The 24,800-nt window shown below is 32.5% G+C and overlaps 1 protein-coding gene across 5 annotated transcripts in view; it reads right to left on the bottom strand.

The window, feature by feature from the left end:
- The window catches only part of LOC123210160, a 25,462-nt gene extending 662 nt beyond the window's left edge, over positions 1–24,800 (bottom strand). The window contains exons 1-19 of one of the 5 annotated variants that reach the window (XR_006501220.1): positions 24,626–24,800; positions 21,145–24,419; positions 20,561–21,058; positions 19,851–20,393; positions 18,214–18,972; positions 14,764–15,405; positions 13,635–14,177; positions 12,049–12,804; positions 10,589–11,230; positions 9,738–10,280; positions 8,235–8,975; positions 7,049–7,687; positions 5,464–6,006; positions 3,872–4,630; positions 2,750–3,355; positions 2,077–2,517; positions 1,460–1,954; positions 678–1,268; positions 384–558 (exon numbers count right to left, since the gene is read on the bottom strand). Coding sequence is in view for 4 of the 5 variants with exons in the window: in XM_044628388.1 (XP_044484323.1) it covers positions 532–558; positions 678–1,268; positions 1,460–1,954; positions 2,077–2,517; positions 2,750–3,355; positions 3,872–4,630; positions 5,464–6,006; positions 7,049–7,687; positions 8,235–8,975; positions 9,738–10,280; positions 10,589–11,230; positions 12,049–12,804; positions 13,635–14,177; positions 14,764–15,405; positions 18,214–18,972; positions 19,851–20,393; positions 20,561–21,058; positions 21,145–24,012 (12,636 nt within the window). In the remaining variant the exon portion in view is untranslated. Of the gene's footprint in view, positions 1–142; positions 559–677; positions 1,269–1,459; positions 1,955–2,076; positions 2,518–2,749; positions 3,356–3,871; positions 4,631–5,463; positions 6,007–7,048; positions 7,688–8,234; positions 8,976–9,737; positions 10,281–10,588; positions 11,231–12,048; positions 12,805–13,634; positions 14,178–14,763; positions 15,406–18,213; positions 18,973–19,850; positions 20,394–20,560; positions 21,059–21,144; positions 24,420–24,625 lie in introns of those variants that run through there. The other 4 variants (XM_044628388.1, XM_044628389.1, XM_044628390.1 and 1 more) reach the window with 4 other exon arrangements.

The following is a 24,800-nucleotide window of genomic DNA, read 5'->3' as shown; positions in this document are numbered from 1 at the left end:
AAATTAATAAAACTATATGCATATACTTTGAATTAGAGTGATTTTAAATTAAAGATAAAACGACTTAATCACATTATGACGCATCATTTATGTAACCAACTATATACTAAAAAACGTATAAACATCATTTATGACAAAATCAGAAGGAAAATAACTCACTCTTCAACCAATAATGATACAAGTATTATATCAGTTATTGTCATATTATCTTTCTACTTGGACTCCCTTGAGAGATCTAAAGAAGCACAAATCAATTAATCATTACATCAACAGAAAAGAGTAAATTATAATATAAACCTGGTAAAATTAATGAAACAGAATCAAGTAAAGCAGAGCATTAAAGTAAAAACCAAAAATCTTATATTCAGCTTTGCAAGGCCTACCTTCAACCGGACAAAATGTGTGAACAGAGGGCACTCCACATTCAACAAAATGTGAGGATCAAATCAGTTAAGATGGCAGAAAGAAAGTCCATCTTCAACCGGAGGAAATGAAGCCATGGTCTATCGCAAACTATTTATAGGAGTGACCTCAATCTTCTTTGGAGCTCCACACTTTCTGTAATCATAAAGCATAGCTCATTGAATTAAAAAAATAGAAGAGAACATGAATTCAACCAATTCAATTCATGAAACAATAGTAATGCTTGAGGCATTTTGGTGAGTCCATAAATATACCGTATTGTTGTACAAATATTGTATGGTGGAATTAAGGTTGCCTTCCCAACATTCTTCTACTTCATCCTCTCCTTCTGTCAACTGTAGTCTTTCGAGCTTTGGTGTACTCAAAATTCCATGACAAAAAGTCTCCATCTCCAAGCATTGCCTAACAATTACTTTTTTCAAGGATAAGAATTCTAGAGAATAATCCCCACAACAGAAGCTTTTAAGGCTGGACAAGCAGTGAAGTTCCAAACAACCCAATTTGCTGAAAACAATTGAATTCTCCATTACTTCATCTCCCAAATGTGTTATAATTTCCTCCATCTGTTTGCAATCAGATACATTCATTCTTGTAAGTTGACCCAAAGTTTTAGTTTTTGAGGGGGTCAGTAAATATCTCAATCCATCACACTTTGAAACTTGCAGAGTTGTCAAGTTCCGGAAAGTCAATGATGAGCACCACGAATTTTCTAAACTGTCACATTCTGATACTTTCAGAGTCTGGAGATTTTGAAAAGCATTGCAAGGCTGAAAATTTCCTCTCCATAGATGCTTTAACCTGGGCATTCCACACAACTCTAATTTTTCCAAGCTAGGGAATGCATCCTGGGAAATCAGTTAATCATAAAAAGTAAGTGTTGAATGGAAAAAGAAGAGATGATTAATTGAAGTGCTTGGCACTCTATATGGTGACATTTGTGATATTTGTGGACTTACTTATATTCATAATGACAATGATGATAATGTTGTCCAATAAGAAAAATTGGTAGTTGTTAAATTATAGACATGACTAATACCTTGTAAATGAAGAACAGTGGTTGTTGACTGTCTCCATGACTTCCTGGGATGCTCAATAATTCTGAAGCAAGGATCTCCACATTATTACAACCATATACCTTCAAATCTTCCAAAATTGGCCATTCTGAAATATGCATATCTGGGTAGAAACTCTTGAGACTTGGTAGCATCTCTAGAGACAGGTGGGCTAATTTGGAGAATACAAACCTGGGGACTGCTTCCCCCTTGGCAAAAATTTCCTCCATCATACTAGACCTTTTCTCGAGCACTTCAAATATCTCCTCAACTGAATCACAATTTTGTACTTCCAAGAACTCCAACTTCTGGTGCTTCCCAAGCATGTTAGATGGAAAAACACTTGCAAGATTTTTACAAAATCGTAGAAACAAGCGATTTAATTTATTGAAGGAATCCATGGAGACTTGATTGTTCCATAATTTTACCAGCTGATCAGCATGGCTGATTCGCAATCTCTCCAAACTAGGCAGTCTTACCTGAAGATTACAAGTTACAATTATAACATAAACATCCAATATTAGTAACTTTAAAACTTAAAAATAATATATGATGAATGAGAAAAAAATTAAAAAAAAAAAAAATTAATGGGATGGATCACCTTCTGATCAAAAAGAGATGGCACGTGAGTAGAGTTCTCCTTTGCACTCATTCCTTCAGGTTCTTTGCTTGATAATGTCATATCACCATATACATAACTGGAGATGAATGTTTCAATACCAGGGCAATTATCAATCCAGAGTCTGAATAAGGAAGACATTTCAACAGAATTTGCTGTGGAGTTGCAGAATGTTGTGAGTTGTGGAAGATCTCTAAGCTTCAGCTGGTACAGTTTAGGAAACAACATCATTTCTGTTCTCCCTTCATCTTCATCTATTACTCTTTCCATTAACATACAATTAGATATCTCAAGCTCCCTCAGTTTGATAAGACTACTCACCATAGAAGATGGGAATAGATATTGCAAATGATCAAAGCCATCGATAACCAAGATTGTTAAATTATGGAAGTAAGAAGATGTTTCCAAGCTGGGTAATACAACCTGCATGCATATAATTTTTCTTTTTAGAAAAAAAAAAACCATCATTTTGATTCTTAAGTATGTGAATTTATTTGATTAAACAAATCAGTGTAAAAAGAATCAAAACAAACTTAAGCTAACAGTGAAAAGGGATGAAAGATGGAAAAAAAAAAAAAACTTCATTTTGATTCTCAAGTGTGTGAATTTATTTGATTAAACATATCAGTGTAAAAAGAATAAAAAACAAACTTACTTTAACAGTGAAAAGGGATGAAAGATGAATACTGTGCTCCTTCATATAGATCTTCTGACAGTCCTTAACAATAATAGTTTGCAAGGGAGGAAATTCCAAAATTTTACTTCCCGAATAGAAGCTTGTCAAGTTAGGCAATGACTCAAACATGATAGAGTTCAATAGAGGGATTATAATTTTATCACTTCCTACATCCTTCTCCCCTTCGTTTTTGATGATTTCTTCTATCAAAGCACAGTTTTTCACTTCTATCTCTTGGAGTTGAACAAGGCCCAATAGTACAGATGGAGTAAATATATATCTCAAGCTGTTACAATTGTCAATTTTCAATGATCTGAATTTTTTTATGCCCAAAATTTCTTGATGATTTACCTCCAAATCAAACACTTGTTCTAGTGACTCACAACTTTTTACCTCTAACATTTCCAGATTTTTGAACTGGCACAACACATTCGATGGAATACCACTTGCAATATTTGAAAATTTATCCACCACTAACGACTTTAAATTCCAGAATATGTCTATTGGTAACTGGTCATTCCATATATTTTCTTTCATGTTGGGAAATTCAGAAAGAGTCAAATGTTCAAAGTTACGGAAGCCAACCTACGAAAACCAAATATTAAATTAATTAAAACAAAGTACAATTAGGATTTTGATTTTTAAGGGCCAAAGCAAAGAAAGTTACATAAAGTTAAGAATAAGAATTCATATTCATGTTTGATGAAATCAGAATATTGAATATTGACAATAATGTATCAACTCCTAATGAACAAGTTTCACATTCTTGTAATAAAAATTTCTTCCTCAAATTAATAATATAAAACCTTTTATGTAGATGGACTCTAACATATATTTTAAGAAACATGCTAATGAGATTAAAATAAAAACTTAGATGTGAAAACCAGCCAAAACTTAGACATGAATAACATGAAAGATTTGAATTCTTGTGCTGCAACTTACCAGACAGGAAGCAAAGAATAAAAGCAATATATATATGTGAATATATGGTAGAAACAAAATGAAAGCTAGTGCAGAATTTAAATATCCATGTATATATGATATTTATCAATAGTAAGGATATAAAAGGGGAAAAAAAGAATTCAATGAAAGGGTAAATACCATATCAGAAAACATTTGCTTGATAGTGGAATTGAGATCCTCTTTCCAAAAATATTTTTGATGACCATCTTGTTCCATTAGTTGTACTTTCTTCAGTAATGGTGTGTGCAACACTCTCCTCGAAAAAATGCTCAATTTTGGACATTGACTCACAATAACTTGCTCCAAACAAGGAAATTGGAAGGAGCAATTGGCTGAACAGAAGAATGCAAGGCTTGATAAAGAGTAAAGCTCCAAAATTTTCAATTCGCCTAAAACAATCTCTTCTTCTCTCTTTCCCTCGTCTGCTATTATCTCTGTCAATAGTTTGCACTCTCTTATTCTCATTGTTGTGAGATTGACAAGAGTTTTGATTGCTTCACTTGTTAGTACCTTGGCTAATCCATTGCAGTTGTATACCTCTAGAGTTTTAAGATTACTGAAAGACGTTGCGGATGACATTAAAATTGTCAAACCATGACATCTACGTACTTGTAGCTTTTGAAGATTTTGAAGAAATGTGTTCCCTTGGAAATCTTGTTTCCATATATGTCCTTGTTCATAGGGGAACAGCTCTTTGAAACTACTACCACTAAAACCAAGTGACTCCAAACAATTTAATTTTTCAAGGAAATCAAACAAAGAAGCAATAGATTCATCATCAAAGTTACGCAGCCAAAGTATTTTAAGTTGGGCAAAGCTCTCAGCTAGATGAGTGAGGAGGAATGCCAATTTGAAAGCAAGAGCGTCTAAACCAACCACTTCCAAATTTGGTATGACCTAAAAATTACGAACAAGTAAATCAACAGGTGTGAGCATTAAGACATCAAAGAGGGTATCACAACACACAAATAAATAACTAGGAAATTTTTATATTGATGGTACAGGTGTCCCATGCTATATACATTTAATCAGGATATAATTTAAATTTTATTGTTGTAATGGAAACATACAAGGCAAAAGTCTTATCTACATTTATCAGCAAAATTTTAACACAAAATCTAAGAAATTGGTTTCTAATGTGCGCAACTCATTTTACGCATTAACTTTCTCCAGCTTAATACTTTATTTATGTATTTAAATTATTAATTAAGTAAATATCCTCCAAAGTAAATATAGACTTTAAACAAGAATTACATAAATGGACAACAAATTTTAATCTACAAATTGAATAATATCTTGCAACTAAAACATTCAGATGATTAACATATATTAACTCGACAGATTTATAGAGGAAAAAAAAGCTTATTATAATCAAGAAAAAGGTAAAGTACCCCTTAGTTTATTTTCATTTGCAATAGAAACATTAATGTCCTTCTGACGATTTGGAAACTGAAATTCACTAATGCCTAATTTTATCTTGATTTTGAGTTGTAGTAGTATATTTTTAGGCCCAACTGTTATCTCACATCAATTGGTTAACAGAAGGTCTTTGTTTTTATAAATGAAGAGTTCCTCCACCTATTGGGCGTGTCTTTTGTGTTGGATACTTATTTGTACACCAATAGTACTAAAAAGTGCAACCCCTAATAAGAGGGATAATGATCAAATCAATCTGGATAATGTACAGATGTTTTATTCATGAGTGAGCATGGAAGAAATTGAAATCATACCTTTTCTAACAAAAAAGGGGCAGGCTGCCTCTCCCTGTCTCTGGCTTGCAAGCTAGGGAATTCGGGAGCATATAATTTTATCTTCTTGCATTTATACACACCCAATCTTCTTAGCATTGGCCACTCTATTGCGTGCAATTGCGGGTAGAAGCATTTGAGTTCCGGTAAATGTTCAAGGTGGATGTGTGTTAATCGCGGAAACAAAAATGTTGAGGCCTTGTTAACTTCCTCCCCAGAAACAATTTTCTCCAACCCACAAGAGTATATTTGTAGCTCCTTAAGTTGCACAAGACCAGTAGCGATAGAAACTGGAAAGAGACTTTTCATACTCCAACAATTCTTAACATTCAAACTCTCTAGATTGTGAAAGGTGAGATGTCCTTGATTATTAGATGGAACAATAGACAATAACTTTTCACAGAATTCAACTTTCACTACTTTTAGTCTGCAAAAGGATTCCACATGGAGTCTTTGGTTGTGCCATATCAGTTGCAAGTTACCCAAGTGCAAAAGCACCATCTTCTCCAAGCTTGGAAAAGCAACCTGCAACAAATAATTCATGATATTAATTTTGGGGCATTTATATATGACTCAAAACCAAAAAGTGTTTACTCAGGTTGAACAACTGTTTAAACCAATCAAATCTTGAGGTTTGCAGTGAACGGAATCATAAGAAAAATATTTTGAGTTCAGATAATATTAAAATTAAAACTAGCTAATAGAACTCTTTTTTCACCTACGCACAAATATATATATATATATATATATATATATATATTTTACTTGTCAGTGTGACTTTTAAGGATATTATAACTGAAGGGGCGAAAAACTCTGGAAACGAAAATTCTTATTGCAAAATATGAAAATATTGTTTAAGAAAAGACAACCTTTTTTGAGGTTTGTAGGGAACATAATCATAACAAAAAAAAATTTTGAGTTTAAATAATGATAATTGTTGGAGATTCCAATAAAAAGAAAGAGAGTTTCACATCTAATAAAATTGAGTAAAATAAATAGTATATAAGTGTATGAATTGGACTTTAACAGAAATCAATTGGTTTTATAAAATATGAGTCTCAATCTCTACATTTATAAATCCAATATATTTTGACATGGTATCAGAGTACAAGTCAAACGGCAGATCTAATAGCCTAAAGTGTTTCTGGACATAAATGACAATGCATTCAGCCAAAAACCGACTGAGCCAAACGACGACTCTAACAGCCTATGGTGGTTGCACTTGAGTGAGGATGTTCAAGAAAAAGAGTCTCAATTACTAGATAAAATTGAGTAAAGTGAATGGTATATAAGTGTATGAATTAGACCTTGATACAAGTCAATTGGTTTTGTGTAATATGGGTTTCGATCTCTACACTTATGGGCCTAATATATTTCGACCATAACAAAGATTGTTAACCATGATATAAAAGTAAAAACTACCTTATAATAAACTTCTTTCACCAATGCTAAGAAAGAAATTTTCTATTTGTTGGAGAACTTTTAAGATATTATAACTAAGGGTGAACAAATCTAGAAACGAAAATTCTTCTTGCAAACTACGAGAAAAATTTTAAGAGAACACAACCTTTTCGCTAAAAAGAGGTGCATTATGATCAAAATGGTCCTTCAAATCGGTGAAAACAAAAGTCTTCATTTTTGGACAGTTGACTATAGTAATACTTTCCAAGGATGGGCATCCCAAATAGTTAGTTCCTGAACAGAAGTTTGTCAAATCAGGCAATAGCTCAATAACAATGGACTTCAGATGAGGGATGAAAATTTTATCAATGGCTCCCTTCTTTCCTTCGTCTTCTGTAATGATTTCTTCAATCAAAGCACAATTCTTTACTTCAATCTCTTTAAGTTGATGAAGGCCCGAGATTATAGAAGGAGTCAACATATATCTCAAGCTGCTGCAATTGTGAACTTTCAGTGATTTCAGGTTGTTAAAGCCCAAAATTTCTTCCTTACTGTTCTTCAACGTCTTTCCTTTCATATCAAATAAATCTTTCAATGAATGGTGATTTCTTACCTCCAAAGTTTCCAGATTTCTTAAATTGTAGAATACATGGGACGGAAAAGCACTTGACAAATCAAAAACCTCATCCAATACTAGCCACTTTAAATTGCAGAATAAGCCGACTTGAAATCCGCCACTCCATATTTTCTCCTTTAATGTGGGGAATTCAGAGAACTTGAAATATTCTATGTTCCGGAAACCAATCTGCAAATCCAAAAAAATGGGTTAAAACATGGTAGAGTCAATATTTTGAATTTAGAGAGCTTAAAAAAAATAAAACTTAACAAAATGAATATTTAAGCAATGAAAATTTTATTTTATTTTTTTATAGTTTTAATTTGTCTGTTCATTGATACATAGGACCGCCTGAAAGTTGGACAAGAAAGACCATGGATAGATTTGAAATCTTATGCTGCTACTAGTTGAACAAGCATCTTCCTTGCTTTTAAACTTGCTTGTCATGCAATTGATTTGTATATGTCATCAGTAGATTGAGATTCGAGGAATCCTGGAATTAAAATAGAAATACGAGTTTGACAACTTTCATCCTTGTCTATAGAAGATAAAGCTTTCGTAGTTATGACTTTCACAACATTGCATTAATCTCTCCGGTAAAATCAAAATTATTATATACTTAATATCCCAATTAATATTACAAAAAACAAATCTATTAGTAGTAATATTTAAAATATATATCAATAGCAATGTTGTAAAACGAAAGAAAACAAATATTTTGTGGAAGAGTAAATACCATATCTGTAAATATTTGTTGGACAGTAGAATTGAGGTCATCTGTCCAAAAATATTCACCATCATTATTTGATTTTGTCAGTTGTACTTTCTTCAGCAATGGTGTGGTTAACACTCCCTCAGAAAAGATGTTCAATTTTGGGCATTGACTCACAATAACTTGCTCCAAACATGGGAATTCGAAGGAATAATTGGCTGAGCAGAAGAATGTCAAACTTGATAAACAGTAAAGCTCCAAAACTTTCAATTTGCCGAAAACAATCTCATCTTCTCTGTCTCCATCATTTGCTATTACCTCTGTCAATAGCTTGCACTCTCTTATTCTCATTGTTGTGAGATTGATAAGAGTTTTGACTGCTTCACTTGTTAGTACCAAGGCTAATCCATCACAATTGCATACCACTAGAGTTTTAAGATTTTTGAAAGACGTTGCAGATGACATTAAAATTGTCATGTAATGACATCTATATACTTGTAGCCTTTGTAGATTTGGAAGGAATGTGTTCCCTTGAAAACCTTGTTCATAGAGGAATAGCTCTTTAAAACTATTTCCATAAAAACCAAATGATTCCAAAAAATTTAATTTTTGAAGGAAATTGAACAAAGAAGCAATAGATTCATCATCAAAGTTACCCAGGTTAAGAATTTTAAGTTGGCCAAAGCTCTCAGCCAGATCACTGTGGAGGAATGTCGAGCTGAAGTCATGTGCGTCTAATCCCAACACTTCCAAATTTGGTATGACCTAAAAATTACGAACAAGTAAATAAGAAGGTGTGAGCATTAAGACATCAACGAGTGCACTGCATATACAACTAATTTCTTATATAAATGGTACAGGTGTCACATGTTATATACATATAATTATAAACAAGTAAAAACATTTATACCGAGATCTTTAATCTGGAAATAATGTAAATTATATTGCTGTAAATGAAAACATACCAGGCAAAAGTCTTATCTACTTTTAGGAGCCAAAATTAAATACAAAAAAAAAGAAATTGGTTTATAATGTGTGCAACTCATATAATCATTAACTTTCTCCCGCCAATTACTTTATTTATATATTTAAAATTATTTATCAAATGATTATAAACTTGAAACATGAATTACATATATGAAAAACAATTCTCAATCTGGAAAATTAATACCATCCTGCAAATGAAAATTTATTATAATCATAAACAAGGAAAAGTATTTCTTAGTTTATGTTAGTTGGAACGGAAACATTGATGTACTACTTACGAATTGGAAATTGAAGTCGATTAACACTTAATTTAAATCTTAATTTTGAGTTGGTGTACCGTAATATTTGGCCAATGGGCATCCCACATCTATTGGTTAACATAAGGTTTTCTGACTTATATATCGGAGGAGTTCCTCCACCAACTGAGCTTGTCATTTGAGTTGTACACTTAACATACTATAATTAGTGCAACATAATATGTCTAAATGGTTGTAAACATGTTGCATTTATAAGCAGGTATGGAACAAACTGAAATCTTACCTTTTCTAACAAAAAAAGGGCAGGCTGACTCTCCCCGTCTCTAGCTTGGAAGCTAGGAAATTCGGCAGCATATACTTTTATCTTATTGCATTTATACACATTCAAACTTCTTAGCATTGGCCACTCAATTGTGTGCAACCGAGGGTAGAAACATTTGAGTTCCCGCAAATTGTCAAGGTGGATGTTTGTTAATTGTGGAAACAAAAATGTTGGGGCCCCGTTAACTTCCTCCTCAGAAACAATTTTCTCTAACCCACAAGAGTTTATCCACAGATCTTTAAGTCGCAGAAGACCAATAGCAATAGAAACAGGAAGGAGACTTTTCAAACTCCAACAATTCTTAACCTTCAAACTCTCTAGATTGTAAAAGGTGAGACGCCCTTGAGTATTAGACGGAACAATAGTCAATAACTTTTCACAGAATTCAACTCTCACTACTTTTAGTTTGCAAAAGGATTCCACGTGGAGTTTTTGGTTGTGCCATATCAGCTGCAAGTTATCCAAGTGCAAGAGCACCATCTTCTCCAAGCTTGGAAAAGCAACCTGCAAATAACAGTTCATGACATTAATATTAGGGCATTTATATATGACTCAGAACCAAAAAGTGTTTACTCAGGTTGAACATCTGTTAAACCAAATCAAATCTTAACAGAATCATAAAAACAATATTTTGAGCTCAAATAATGATAGCAAAGATTGCTGACAATGATATTAAAATTAAAACTAGCGAATAGAAAACTTTTTTTCAGCTTGGTGTAACTTTTAAGAATATTATAATTGAAGGGGTGAAAAATTCTGGAAATGAAAATTCTTCTTGCAAAATATGAGAAAATTATTTAAGAAAAGACAACCTTTTCACTGAAAAGAGACGCATTATGATCAAAATAGTCCGTCTTCAAATCGGAGAAAACAAATGTCTCTATCTTTGGACAGTTGGCTATAGTAATACTTTTCAAGGAAGGGCATTCCAAATAGTTAGTTCCTGAATAGAAGTTTGTCAAGTCAGGCAATAGCTCAAGAACAATGGAATTCAGATGAGGGATGAAAATTTTATCAATGGCTCCCTTCTTTCCTTCGTCTTCTGTAATGATTTCTTCAATCAAAGCACAATTCTTTACTTCAATCTCTTTAAGTTGATGAAGGCCCAAGATTATAGAAGGAGTCAACATATATCTCAAGCTGCTGCAATTGTGAACTTTCAGTGATTTCAGGTTGTTAAAGCCCAAAATTTCTTCCTTACTGTTCTTCAACGTCTTTCCTTTTATATCAAATAGATCTTTCAATGAATGGTGATTTCTTACCTCCAAAGTTTCCAGATTTCTTAAATTGTAGAATACATGGGACGGAAAAGCACTTGACAAATCAAAAACCTCATCCAATACTAGCCACTTTAAATTGCAAAATAAGCTAACTGGAAATCCGCCACTCCATATTTTCTCCTTCAATGGGGGGAATTCAGAGAACTTGAAATATTCTATGTTCCGGAAACCAATCTGCTAATCCAAAAAAATGGGTTAAAACATGGTACAGTCAATATTTTGAATTTAGAGAGCTTTAAAAAAATAAAGCTTAACAAAATGAATATTTATGTAATGAAAATTTTATTTTATTTTTTTATAGTTTTATTTGTCTGTTCATTGAAACATAGGACCACCTGAAAGTTGAACAAGAAAGACCACAGATAGATTTGAACTCTTATGCTGCTACTAATTGGACAGGTAGCAAAGAAAATACCCACTACGAAGCCCTATATCAAAAAATTATATAGCATTACAATATTGTATTGCATGCACTTGATACCATTTAGGTTCGTCTATCTATATATCTATTAAAACTGGGTTAAAAAATGCATTCTGGAGTTACAAGTAGTTCTCATAAAAATTTAACAAGGTATAATGGCTGTTTTAGAGCAGTTTGAGAAAAACAAGAATCCAAATCAAAACAAAAAATAATTGTTCAAAAACCAACTTGGCAAAAAAATTGAACAAGCATCTTCCTTGCTTTTAAACTTGCCTGTCATGCAACTGATTTGCATATGTCATCAGTAGATTGAGATTCGTGGAATCCTGGAATTAAAATAAAAATACGAGTTTGACAACTTTCATCCTAGTCTATAGAAGATAAAGCTTTTGTAGTCATGACATTTGCAACATTGCATTAATCTCTCCGATAAAATCAAAATTATTATATACGTAATATCCCAATTAATATTACAAATAAACATACCTATTAGTAGTAATATTTAAAATATATATCAATAGCAATGTTGAAAAAGGAAAGAACAACGAATATTTTGTGAAAGAGTAAATACCATATCCATAAATATTTGTTGGACAGTAGAATTGAGATCGTCCTTCCAAAAATATTTTTTATCATTATTTGATTCTGTCAATTGTACTTTCTTCAGCAATGGCGTGTTTAACACTCCCTCAGAAAAGATGTTCAATTTTGGACATTGACTCACAATAACTTGCTCCAAACAAGGAAATTGGAAGGAATAATTGGCTGAGCAGAAGAATGTCAGGCTTGATAAGCAGTAAAGCTCCAAAACCTCCAATTTGCCAAAAACAATCTCTTCTTCTCTGTCTCCATCATTTGCTATTACCTCTGTCAATAACTTGCACTCTCTTATTCTCATTGTTGTGAGATTGATGAGAGTTTTGGTTGCTTCACTTGTCAATACCTTGGCTAATCCATTGCAATTGCATATCTCCAGAGATTTCAGATTATTGAAAGACGTTGCGGAGGGTATTAAAATTGTCAAACAATGACATCTACAAACTTGTAGGTTTTGAAGAAATGTGTTCCCTCGGAGTTGGAAATCTTGTTTCCATATATGTCCTTGTTCATAGGGGAATAGCTCTTTGAAACTACTACCACTAAAATCAAGTGATTCCAAACAACTTAATTTTTGAAGGAAATTTAACAAAGAAGCAATAGATTCATCATCAAAGTTACACAGCCGTAGTATTTTAAGTTGGGTAAAGCTCTCAGCTCCATCAGTGAGGAGGAAAGCCAATTTGAAGGCATAAGCGTCTAAACCAACCACTTCCAAATTTGGTATGACCTAAAAATTACAAGCAAGTAAATCAGCAGGTGTGAGCATTAAGACATCCACAAGTGTACTGCAACGCACAAATAAATAACTATGACCTTTTTACATAAATTGTACAGGTGTCCCATGCTATATACATTTAATCTGGATATAATGTAAAGTTGATGGTTGAAATGGAAGCATCCAAGGCAAAAGTCCTATCTACATTTATCCTAGTTAATTTTAACACAATATATAAGAAATTGGTTTCTAATGTGTGCAAGTCATATTACACATTAACTTTCTCCAGCTCAATACTTTATTTATATATTTAAATTATTAATTAAATAAATATCCTCCAAAGTAAATATAGACTTTAAACAAAAGTTACATAAATGGACAACAAATTTTAATCTACAAATTGAATAATTTATTGCAACTGAAACATTCAGATGATTAATATATATTAACTCAGACAGATTCATAAAGAAAACAAACTTATTATTATCAAGAAAAAGGAAAAGTAGCCCTTAGTTTATTTTCATTTGCAATAGAAACATTAATGTCCTCATGAATTGGAAACTGAAATTCACAAATGAAAAATTTTATCTTGATTTTGAGTTGGTGCACTATGTTTTTAGGCCCAATTGTTTTCTAAAATCAATTGGTTAACAGAAGTTCTTCATTTTTATAAATGAAGAGTTCCTCCACCTATTGGGCATGTCTTTTGTGTTGGATACTTATATGTACACCAATAGTACTAGAAAGTGCAACCCCTAATAAGAGGGATGATGATCAAATCAATCTGGATAATGTACAGATGTTTTATTCATGAGTGAGTATGGAAGAAATTGAAATCATACCTTTTCTAATAAAAAAGGGGCAGGCTGCCTCTCCCTGTCTCTGGCTTGCAAGCTAGGGAATTCAGGAGCATATAATTTTATCTTCTTGCATTTATACACACCCAAACTTCTTAGCATTGGCCACTCTATTGTGTGCAACCGAGGATAGAAACATTTGAGTTCCCGCAAGTTTTCAAGGTGGACATTTGTTAAATGCGGAAACAAAAATGTTGGGGCCCCGTTAACTTCCTCCTCAGAAACAATTTTCTCCAACCCACAAGAGTATATCTGTAGCTCTTTAAGTTGCACAAGACCAATAGCAATAGAAGCTGAAAAGAGACTTTTCAAACTCCAACAATTCTTAACCTTCAAACTCTCTAGATTGTGAAAGGTGAGACGTCCTTGAGTACTAGATGGAACAATAGTCAATAACTTTTCACAGAATTCGACTCTTACTACTTTTAATTTGCAAAAGGATTCCACATGGAGTTTTTGGTTGTGCCATATGAGCTGCAAGTTATCCAAGTGCAAGAGCACCATCTTCTCTAAGCTTGGAAAAGCAACCTGCAACAAACAATTTATGATATTAATATTTGGGCATCTATATATGACTAAGAACCAAAAAGTGTTTAGTCAGGTTGAACAATTTTCAAACCAAATCAAATCCTAAGGTTTGTAGGGAACATAATCATAGCAACAATATTTTCAGTTCAGATAATAATAACAAAGGTTGCTGAACACGATTTTAAAATTGAAACTAGCTAATAATAGAAAACTTTTTTCACCCATGCACAAAAAGAAAATTTCTACTTGCTGGAATAACTTTTAAGGATATTATAAATGAAGGGGTGAAAAATTCTGGACATGAAAATTCTTCCTGCAAAATATGTGCATTATGATCAAATCTTGAGGTTTGTAGGGAACAGAACCATAACAACAACATTTTGAGTTCAGATAATGATAACAAAGATTGTTGACCACGATATAAAAATTAAAACTAGCTTAGAGAAAACTTCTTTTACCAATGCCTAGAAAGAAAATTTCTATTTGTTGGAGTAACTTTTAAGATATTATAACTGAAGGGGTGAAAAATTCTGGAAATGAAAATTCTTCTTGCAAAATATGAGAAAATTATTTAAGAAGTGACAACCTTTTCACTGAAAAGAGGTGCATTATGATCAAGATGGTCCGTCTTCAAATCAGAGAAAACAAACGTCTCCATCTTTGGACAGTTGGCTATAGTAATACGTTTCAAGGAAGGGCATTCCAAATAGTTGGTTCCTGAATAGAAGTTTGTCAAGTCAGGCAATAGCTCAAGAACAATGGAATTCAGATGAGGGATGAAAATTTTATCAATGGCTCCCTCCTTTCCGCCGTCTTTTGTAATAATTTCTTCAATCAAAGCACAATTCTTCACTTCAATCTTTTGAAGTTGATCAAGGCCCAAGATGATGGCAGGAGTAAATATATATCTCAAGCCGCTGCAACTGTGAACTTTCAGTGATTTCAGGTTGTTGAAGCCAAAAATTTCTTCCTTACTGTTCTTTATTGTCTTTCCTTTTACATCAAATAAATCTTCCAATGAATGATAATTTCTCACCTCCAAAGTCTCCAAATTTCTTAAATCAGAGAATGCATGGAATGGAAGAGCAGTTGACTTATCAAAATCCTCATCCAATACTAACCACTTTAAATTGCAGAATAAGCTGACTGGCAATCCTTCATTCCAAATTTTCTCCTTTAATGTGGGGAATTCAGAGAGCTTGACATATTCCATTTTACGGAAACCAATCTGTAAAATCCAAAAAAAGGGTCAAACCACGGTACAATCAATATTTTGAATTTTGAGAGACCAAAAAAAAAAAAGCTTAACAAAATGAATATTTATGTAATGAAAAAGTTATTTATTTTTGGGATATTAATTAAAATAGACAAAAAAAAATTCCGCCTAAACGTTTTTATGCAAACTTTTGATGCAATAACTTTTCTAAGCAAATTAATTGTTTATTTCAATAATACAATTTTCCTTTAGTATACCTTCCTTTCAGCCTTGTTCTTTCTTGACCTAGCCGACGATGGTAAACTTTAGCAGTACATCATCATATTGAATACAAGATAGTTTGATAACTTACATCATAATAAATCAAAACTTTCATTAAAAACTTGTTGTTGAAACTTCCATAGATAAAAATTTAAAATTTTAAATACTGATTTCCGCAATAAGTTTGATTTTTTTTATTTATTTAGCTACCGATTACATTAGTTGTATAGATAATGAATAACTGTTGTATTAATCAAAGTAGAACAAGTTCTGATGTCAAATCAAAATGGAAAGCAGAAACACAATTTTCTAGAAACCAAACGCGAATGCAAATGCAACTGCGAGAATATGAAGTGCGAGTGCGTGCATGTGAGAATGCACATATTTCTTTCACTTTATATAAAATTATATATATATACAGAAGTGCAAAAGCATTCTCGCACTCGCGTCTTATATAAATATAAAATAATTTTTTACATAATTATTTGTATATATTTTTTTATAAAAAATTTTTATATAAATAATTTTATAAAAAAATATTTTTATAAAAATATTATTTAGATATAAAAATAAATTATTATTTTTATATAAAAATTATTTATAAAACCACTCTCGCATTCAATGTGAGAAGGGAGTGCAAGAATGGTTTTTTATATAAAAAAATATTTTTTTATAAAAGTATTATTTATATATAAATATAAACATAAAATATCTTATATTTATATAAATTATTTTTATATAAACATTCTCGCACTCACTGAGTGCAAGAATGTTTTTTTATATAAAATAATTTATATAAGTATATTTATATAAAGCAAAATAAATGCACGTACTCACACTTCGTATTCTCATTCGCACTCGCACTTGATTTCTAGAAAATAGCTTTTATGCTTTCCATTGTGTTATTACATCAAAAGTTATTCTACTTTGTCTAATACAACAAATATTCACTGTTTACATAACTAATATAATTGGTAACTAAACAAGTAAACAAAACCAAATTTCTCTCAAAAATCAGCATTCAAAATTTTAAACTTTTATCCGTGGAAGTTTTTACAACAAACTTTCAATGAAAGCTTCAATTTATTATGACATAAGTTATCAAACTATTTTGTATTCGATATAATGATGTACTGCTAGAGTGTATCATCATCGACTGTATCAAGAAAGAACATGAATGAAGAGAAGGTATAGTAAAGAAAAATGGTATTATTAGAATAAATGATAAATTTACTTAAAAAAGAAACTATATCAAAAGTTTGCCTAAAAACGTTTAAACGACAATTTTTTTGTTCATTTTAATTAATATCCTTTTATTTTTATAGTTTTAATTTGTGTCCCTCATTGTTATATAGGACCACCTCAAAGTTGGACAAGAAAGTGCCACTAATTGGATAGGCATCAAAGAAAATAGCCACTATGTGGCCGTGAATATATATATTAACAAGAAAATGAATAAATTGCATAGAATTGTAATATTCTTTCTACATGCAATTGACTATCTAAATATACATTGAAACTGCGTTTTAAAAAAAATACATTGTGGAGTTACAAGTAGTTCTCATAAAAATTTAACCAAGGTATAATGGTTGTTTTAGAACAGTTTGAGAAAAACCAGAATCCAAATCAAAACAAAAAACAATTGTTCAAAAACCAACTTACCGAAAAAATTGAACAAATATCCTCCTTACTTTTTCAAACTTGCTTAGTATGCAATTGATTTGTATATGTCATTAGTAAATTCAGATTCGTGGCACGATGAAATTAATTCAATCGAAATACGAGTTTCAAAACCTTTCATCCTAGTCTATAGAAGATGATGCTCTTGTAGTTATGACTTTGCCAACATTGCATTAATCTCCCCAATAAAATCAAAACTATAATATACTTAATATCCCAATTAATATTACAAACTGATAGGGACCTAATGTGAATTTTATTAATATTAAAATTAAATAATGTTAACACCTCTATTTTTACCTAATAACAATATTCTCCGTCCTCTCAATACAATCATCTCAATTTATTTTACCTTTTTCAAATCAAATATTTTATCATAATCTTAAATATCATATCATAATCTGTTAGGATTAGGACACTTGCCCTCAATCTAATGGTAAGTCTCCATTATAAATACGTGTTTAAGGTTTCAAAAGAGAGGAGGAGAGAAAACATATTAGGGTTATATTTGGACAGTCATCCTTAGCTGATTCAGGGAGGTTTTTGACGCTGCAAATGACCGGAAAATAGGAGATCCCGAACTTCTCAAATTATTCAATTTATCTTTGTAATTTTTTAATTGATGAAATAGTTTTAGTTTTTTTTTTTTGTGTTTTATTTTATTGTTTTAGATGAATTAGGGGCTAGGTTCCTAACATAATCATAAAAATCTCATCTTAATTAAATATTTAATTCAAATCTTATATTTTCTTTATTATTAGTATTATTATTATTGAGTTCTAACCACTATATCTATTAGCAGCAATATTTAAAATATATACATCAATAGCAATGTTGTAAAAGGAAAAAAAAGCAAAGGTTTAGTGGAAGAATAAGTACCATATCCGTAAATATTTGTTGAATGGTAGAATTGAGATCATCCTTCCAGAAATATTCTACATCATCATCTAGTTCACTCAGTTGTACTTTCTTTAGCAACGGTGTGCTTGAAACTCCTTGCGAAAAGATATTCAATTTTGGGCATTGACTCACAATGACTTGCTCCAAACAAGGGAATTTGAAGGAATAATTGGCTGAACAAAAGAATGCAAGGTTTGATAAACAATGAAGCTCCAAAACTTCCAATTGGCCAAAAACAACCTCTTCTTCTTTGTCTCCCTGGTTTGCTATTACCTCTATCAATAGCTTGCACTCTCTTATTCTCATTGTTGTGAGATTGACAAGAGTTTTGGTTGCTTCACTTGTTAGTACCTTGGCTAATCCATTGCAATTGTATACCTCCAGAGTTTCAAGATTTTTGAAATACATTGCAGATGGCATTAAAATTGTCAAACAATGACATCTGCGTACCCGTAGCTTTTGAAGATTTGGAAGAAATGTGTTCCCTAAAAAGTCTTGTTTCCATATATGTCCTTGTTCATAGGGGAATAGCTCTTCGAAACTACTATCAGCAAAACCAAGTGACTCCAAACAATTTAATTTTTTAAGGAAATCGAACAAAGAACCAACAAATTCATCATCAAAATTAGCCAGCCAAAGATTTTTAAGCTTGCCAAAGCTCTTAGCTTGATCAAAGTAGAGGAATGTCAGTCTGAAGTCATGTGAGTCTAATCCCAACACTTCCAAATTTGGTATGACCTAAAAATTATGAACAAGAAAATAAGTAGGTGTGATAGGCAGGTGTGAGTATTAAGTCATCAACGAGTGCACCGCAATGCACAAATAAATAACTAGGATTTTTTTATATAAATGCAACAGGTGTCACATGTTATATACATCTAATAAGCAAGTAAAAAAATATATAACCAGATCTATAATCTGGAGATAATGTAAATTACATTGCTGTAAACAGAATCATACAAGGCAAAAGTCCTATCTATTATTATGAGCCAAATTTTAATTTTAAAAAAAAAAAGATATAGGTTTACAGTGTGTGAAACTCATATTACTCGTTAACTTCCTCCAGCTCACTATTTATTTATGTATTTTAAATTATTAATTAAATAAACATCGTACGAAGTAAATAGACCTTAAACAAGAATTACATAAATGACCAATAATTTTTAATCAACAAATTGAATTATATCCTGCAACTGAAATATTCAGATGATTAATATATATTAACTCGACAGATTTATAAAGAAAAAAAATTTATTATAATCAAGCAAAAGGAAAAGTACCCCTTAGTTCATTTTCATTTGCAATAGGAAAATTAATGTCCTTATGAATTGGAAAATAAAATTCATTGATACCTAATTCAAATCTTAATTTTGAGTTCGCGTAGTATATTTTTAGGCCCAGTAGTTATCTAACATCAATTGGCTGATGGAAGGTCTTTGGGTTTATACACGAAGAGTTCCTCCACCTATACTTTTTTTTTTTGTGTTGGATACTTAGTTGTACACCAATAATATTAAAATGTGCAACCTCTAATAAAAGGGAGGATGCTCAAATCAATCTGGATAATGTATAGATGTTTTATTTAAGAGTGGGTATGGATGAAAATGAAATCATACCTTTTCTAACAAAAAAAGGGCAGGCTGCCTCTCCGCTTCTCTAGCTTGGAAGCTTGGAAATTCAGAAGCATATAAATTTATGTTCTTGCATTTATACACACCCAAACTGCTTAACATTGGCCAATCTACTGCATGCAACCGCGGGTAGAAACATTTCAGTTCCCGTAAATTTTCAAGGTGGATGCGTGTTAATTGTGGAAACAAAAATATTGGGGCCCCATTAACTTCTCCCTCAGAAACAATTTTCTCTAACCCACAAGAGCTTATCCACAGTTTTTTAAGTTGCACGAGACCAGTAGCGGTAGAAACTGGAAAGAGACTTTTCATACTCCAACAATTTCTAACCTCCAATATCTCCAGATTGTGAAAGGTGAGATGCCCTTGAGAATTCGATGGAACAATAGTCAACAACTTTTTACAATATTCGACTCTAACTACTTTTAGTTTGCAAAAGGAATCAACTTGGAGTGTTTGGTTGTGCCATATCAGATGCAAGCTATCCAAATGCAAGAGCACCATCTTCTCCAAGCTTGGAAAAGCAACCTATAGCAAACAATTCATGATGTTAATTTTTGGTATGAAATATCCACAAGTTCACAAAGAGAATGCAATCCAAATATTGTATCAGGTTGGACTGCTCTCAAAACCTAAAAGCATTTTGAAGGTAATAGGCAACATTGTTTTTTATTATAAAGAATTAACTAAATTACCTTTTCATCGAAGAGTGGGTTTATATTAATAAAGTCGTTCTCCGAGTTCACCTCTTCCTTAGGTTTTCCCTCTATTTCTGGATAAAAAGATTTGCAGAAGAATGCCTTCAAATTAGGGCAATGCTCAATGTGAAGTTCTTTTAAGAAAGGGAATTCAATCAAATTTCCTGTGCCAAAACTTGTAAGTTTTGGAAGAACTTCGAGCTTCATATATAATAGTTTAGGAAAACTCATATCGACTATCTTCTCCTCTTTTTGTACTCCTTCTGAGTCAATTATTACTTCCATTGACTTACAATTGCTTATCAAAAGCTTTTGGAGTTGATTAAGACTTTTGACCATAGAGGATGAAAGCAAAAATTTCAAGCCATTACAGTCCTCCACAGTTAAACTTTTTAGGCATTGACTATAATGAAACATTGCTAAAGGTTGATGAATGCATGTATTCTCAAAATTAATTGAACATACTTTCAAGTTCTCCAATCTTGGAACGACAACCTGTAAAAAACAATTTTTTTCATAAACTAATAAGAATAATTCTTTCTACTTCAAAAGAAAATGAGAGATGAAAATACAAAGCATACCCTCATGTCAGAGCCGATCGTTATGAATTTGGGCAAGCGTTGTAGTGCTAGAGAACACAACTGATTGAGTTCAGTCTGATTATTTGTTTCAATTTCATCACCATGGTCATTATTTTCTTCACCAAAAATCTCTTTCAAGTCCTTACAATCAGACACTTCAATTTCTTGTAGCTGTACAAGGTTTTTTGCCATGAAGAATGCAAAGAGATATTTCAATCTATCACATTTTTCTATTTTTATGATCCTTAATTTTCTGAAAGACCCTGCATTGAGTTGACCATGACATATATTCTCCAGTTTAATCAAATTACGAAGAATCAAGGACTCCAAGTTGGGAAAAACTAGTTTCCAAGCAACTGAGTTAATGATATATAAAAGCTCAAGATCATTTTTTACACACAGATGCTTTAACTGTGGAAAACCATCCACACTGAGTTCATAAATAACATTTCTAACACCACTCATTCCTTCTAAAGAGAGATCTTCGGTCATCTTCAACAAACTTTTAACCCCATGCTGCAAATGAATACTATCATCGATCTTGAGTTTCAACATTCTTGAAGTTGAAAGGTCAAATTTAATAGACCACTTCCATTCATCTCCTATAAATATTTTATAACTTTTCAGTTTCTTGAAAAACAAGTCTTGTGGCATAACTCGAGCATCCTGAATATGAAGATGTAAAGTTGTTAGGTTAGACAACCGCTTCAACTCTTCAAGACTAGCATTTCTTCGTCCTTGATTATCGACTCCTTCAACTTCCCATTCAACAAAGCTATTGCCCATATATAATTCTTCTAATTGAGACAAGGAGGAGATGACATTTGTGGCAATGTATTTAAGGCTTAAACAATTGCTCAAATCTAACAACTTCAACCGAGTCAATTGTCCGATTTCTGCAGGCAACTCTTCAATATTAGACTCGACCAAGCTAAGAATTGCTAATTTACTTAGCTCTCCGAGTATTCTTATATCCCCTAATATGCAGGATTTCAGAAACAATGTTTGAAGGTTTTTTAGGAAAGAAATGGATGAAGGTAATGGCAAGAATCGCAATCCGTGGACACTTAAAACTCTAAGTTCTTTCATCTTTTCGAAAAAAGCATCTGCAATTTGTGGAGAGCGATTTTTACCAAATAGGAAGAACAACTTCAGTTTTGGATATTCTAACCGTTCAGGAAGATCATCATTGATATTTCTATAGGGCAAAGATATAGCAGTTGAATCTTTTGATATTCTCTCCCCCAACACTTCTTTCAAGTCGGTAAAATTTTGAATATTAAACATCAACTTCTCTGCTGATGCAATCGATACAGCAACAGCATGAATAATGTCATGCATTTTAACTGAATTGTCATAGGTACCATCCTCCAATAAACAAGAAGCTTTGAGATGATCTATCAACCTGTGCAATCTATTCCTTCCTTCTTCCAATGTATAAACAACTTCAAACAAATTCCAACCCATACTATATTTTAATAGGTCATCAATAAACACACTATCACCAGCATTGTGGAGAGCACAAAGAAGAAATAATGATTTAGCTTCCTCATTTTTCAGAAATTCGTAACTCAGCTTTGTCATAGAATACAAAGTTTCATTCATACCTAGAATATGTCTTGGATTAGACTTTTTTAGTTGAGCCAAGGCATCGTCCCAGGCATGAAGACTCTCATTTTTCAATGCATTTGCAATTAGTGAAATTGCAACTGGTAAACCATCACATTTCTTAACAATCTCATCTGCTACAGGACGAAAATCAGAGCTTTCAGCAGCATCACCCACAATCTTGCAAAACATATTCCACGCGTCTCCATTAGATAGAGGACCAATGAATATGTCCTTCTGAGTCTTCATATCTTTGCTTAATAAATCCCGATTTCTAGAAGTTAACAATATTGTGCAAGGCCTGATCTTCTCATCTTTTTCTCTCTCAACATCACCGAGAGGAATTCCAATTGCATCCAAGTCAACTTTTGTGCATGGCCTGATCTTCTCATCTTTTTCTCTCCCAACACCACCAAAAGGAATTCCAATTTTATCCAAGTCAAGTTTTGTCCAAATATTATCTAAAATTATTAGTAAATTCTTCTGCTTCTTTATCTTTTCACGTAGTAGATCAGTTCTCTGATATTCACCCTCCTGCCTAAATTCCAGGCCTAACTCATAAGCAACTTTTTCTTGAATTTTTTTGTAGTCTGGGGTTTGTGTTGCCTCAGCGATCACCACCTCATCAAATAACTTGTTTTTCTTTGCTTCCCAAGCTACTTTTTTGACCAGTGTAGTTTTGCCCACACCTCCCATCCCATATACCCCAATCATGTTAACATTAACATCCTGCAACGCCTCCATAATTTCCTGAAAAGCTTGCTCTCTAGAATCAAACGTCTCATAGTCTCTAACATACATGGATTCTGTCCTCTGTAGAGCAGGACGGTAGGAAACACTACTAAAATTGCCTTTCCCCAGCAAATCGGCACCATCTATTTTGGCTTTCATTGCTTGCTTTCCAAGCTTGTAACGTTGAATCAAATTAGGACATGACCCCAATTTGAAACAGCCGCCCTTGTTTGCTTTATCCTCATCCTCAATGATGGCCTTTTCTACCCTTTCAGTGAACTCATCTACATCACTCAGCCATTTCTTAACAGCTTTATAAATCTCTTCCCCCTGCCTTTCAGCCGACTCTACAGGTTTTTCTACGGTTTCTCTTTTATTTCTGAGATCCTCAACTTGTTTTTTGAGGTCGTTGATGTAGCTCTGGTACTTGAACATATACGATATCTGCTGTTTAAGCAAATCATATCCCGACTCTGTAGCATTTGATGCAAGTCCCGCAGCAGTAGTGATGGCTATTTCTTCAGCCATTGCCGATAAATACTTGAACACACACACACACACACTCTCTCTCTTTTTTCTTCTCAAGTAAAGCGACTAGTAAAGGGTGCTTATGGGGAAAGGGAAAAGAAAGAAAAAGAACTGGACAACATTATATAGCAAAATATTTCAGCAAATATTTAAGAAAAAAGCTTAATGAACAAAATCTAGTTTTACACTGAGAATACCGAACATAAAAGCAAGGCTAATCGAAAACTCAATAATGAAAATAGGGAAACAGAAAAGATAAAGAATGAAACTTCTAAGCGTTCTCAGGAGACAAAATAAAATAAAAAAAAAAAGCGCGCGCGCACACACAACAAACAACTATAAAAATCAAAGTTTTTAAGAGCAACCCTCAATGAACATAGTCTAGCTTGAAGCAAACAGATAACTACCTGCAAAAATAAAAAGAGAAGTTGACGATACTGCTAAATTTTTTTTTTTTATGGTAAGAAATTTATTGATACTGAGTAAAAACAGATCTAATAAAAAGATAGAGAATTGATAGTTAAAACAGGGGTAAGGAAAATTATAGAAAAGTAATTTGAAACAACAGACAATTAAAAGAAAGAAATCATAAGGGAAGGTTTAGAACAAGTACAAGTACAGCTTGATGGCTTGATCTGTATGTTTCTCTGAGAAGTAGAGGTAAGTTTTGAAGCACCACAGACTACAGAGTGTTTGCTTTACTTGTTTGCAGGTAAGAAAGAAAGCATTAATGATTGTGTAAGAATGAAGAAGCTGAAGAGATAGACGATTCAACGCCCAAGTCTTGC

This window comes from Mangifera indica, chromosome 3 (assembly GCF_011075055.1).
Source record: "Mangifera indica cultivar Alphonso chromosome 3, CATAS_Mindica_2.1, whole genome shotgun sequence".
NCBI classification, from domain to species: domain Eukaryota; kingdom Viridiplantae; phylum Streptophyta; class Magnoliopsida; order Sapindales; family Anacardiaceae; genus Mangifera; species Mangifera indica.
Note: the sequence above shows the minus strand (reverse complement) of the source record. Positions and strands in the feature narration are given on the sequence as shown.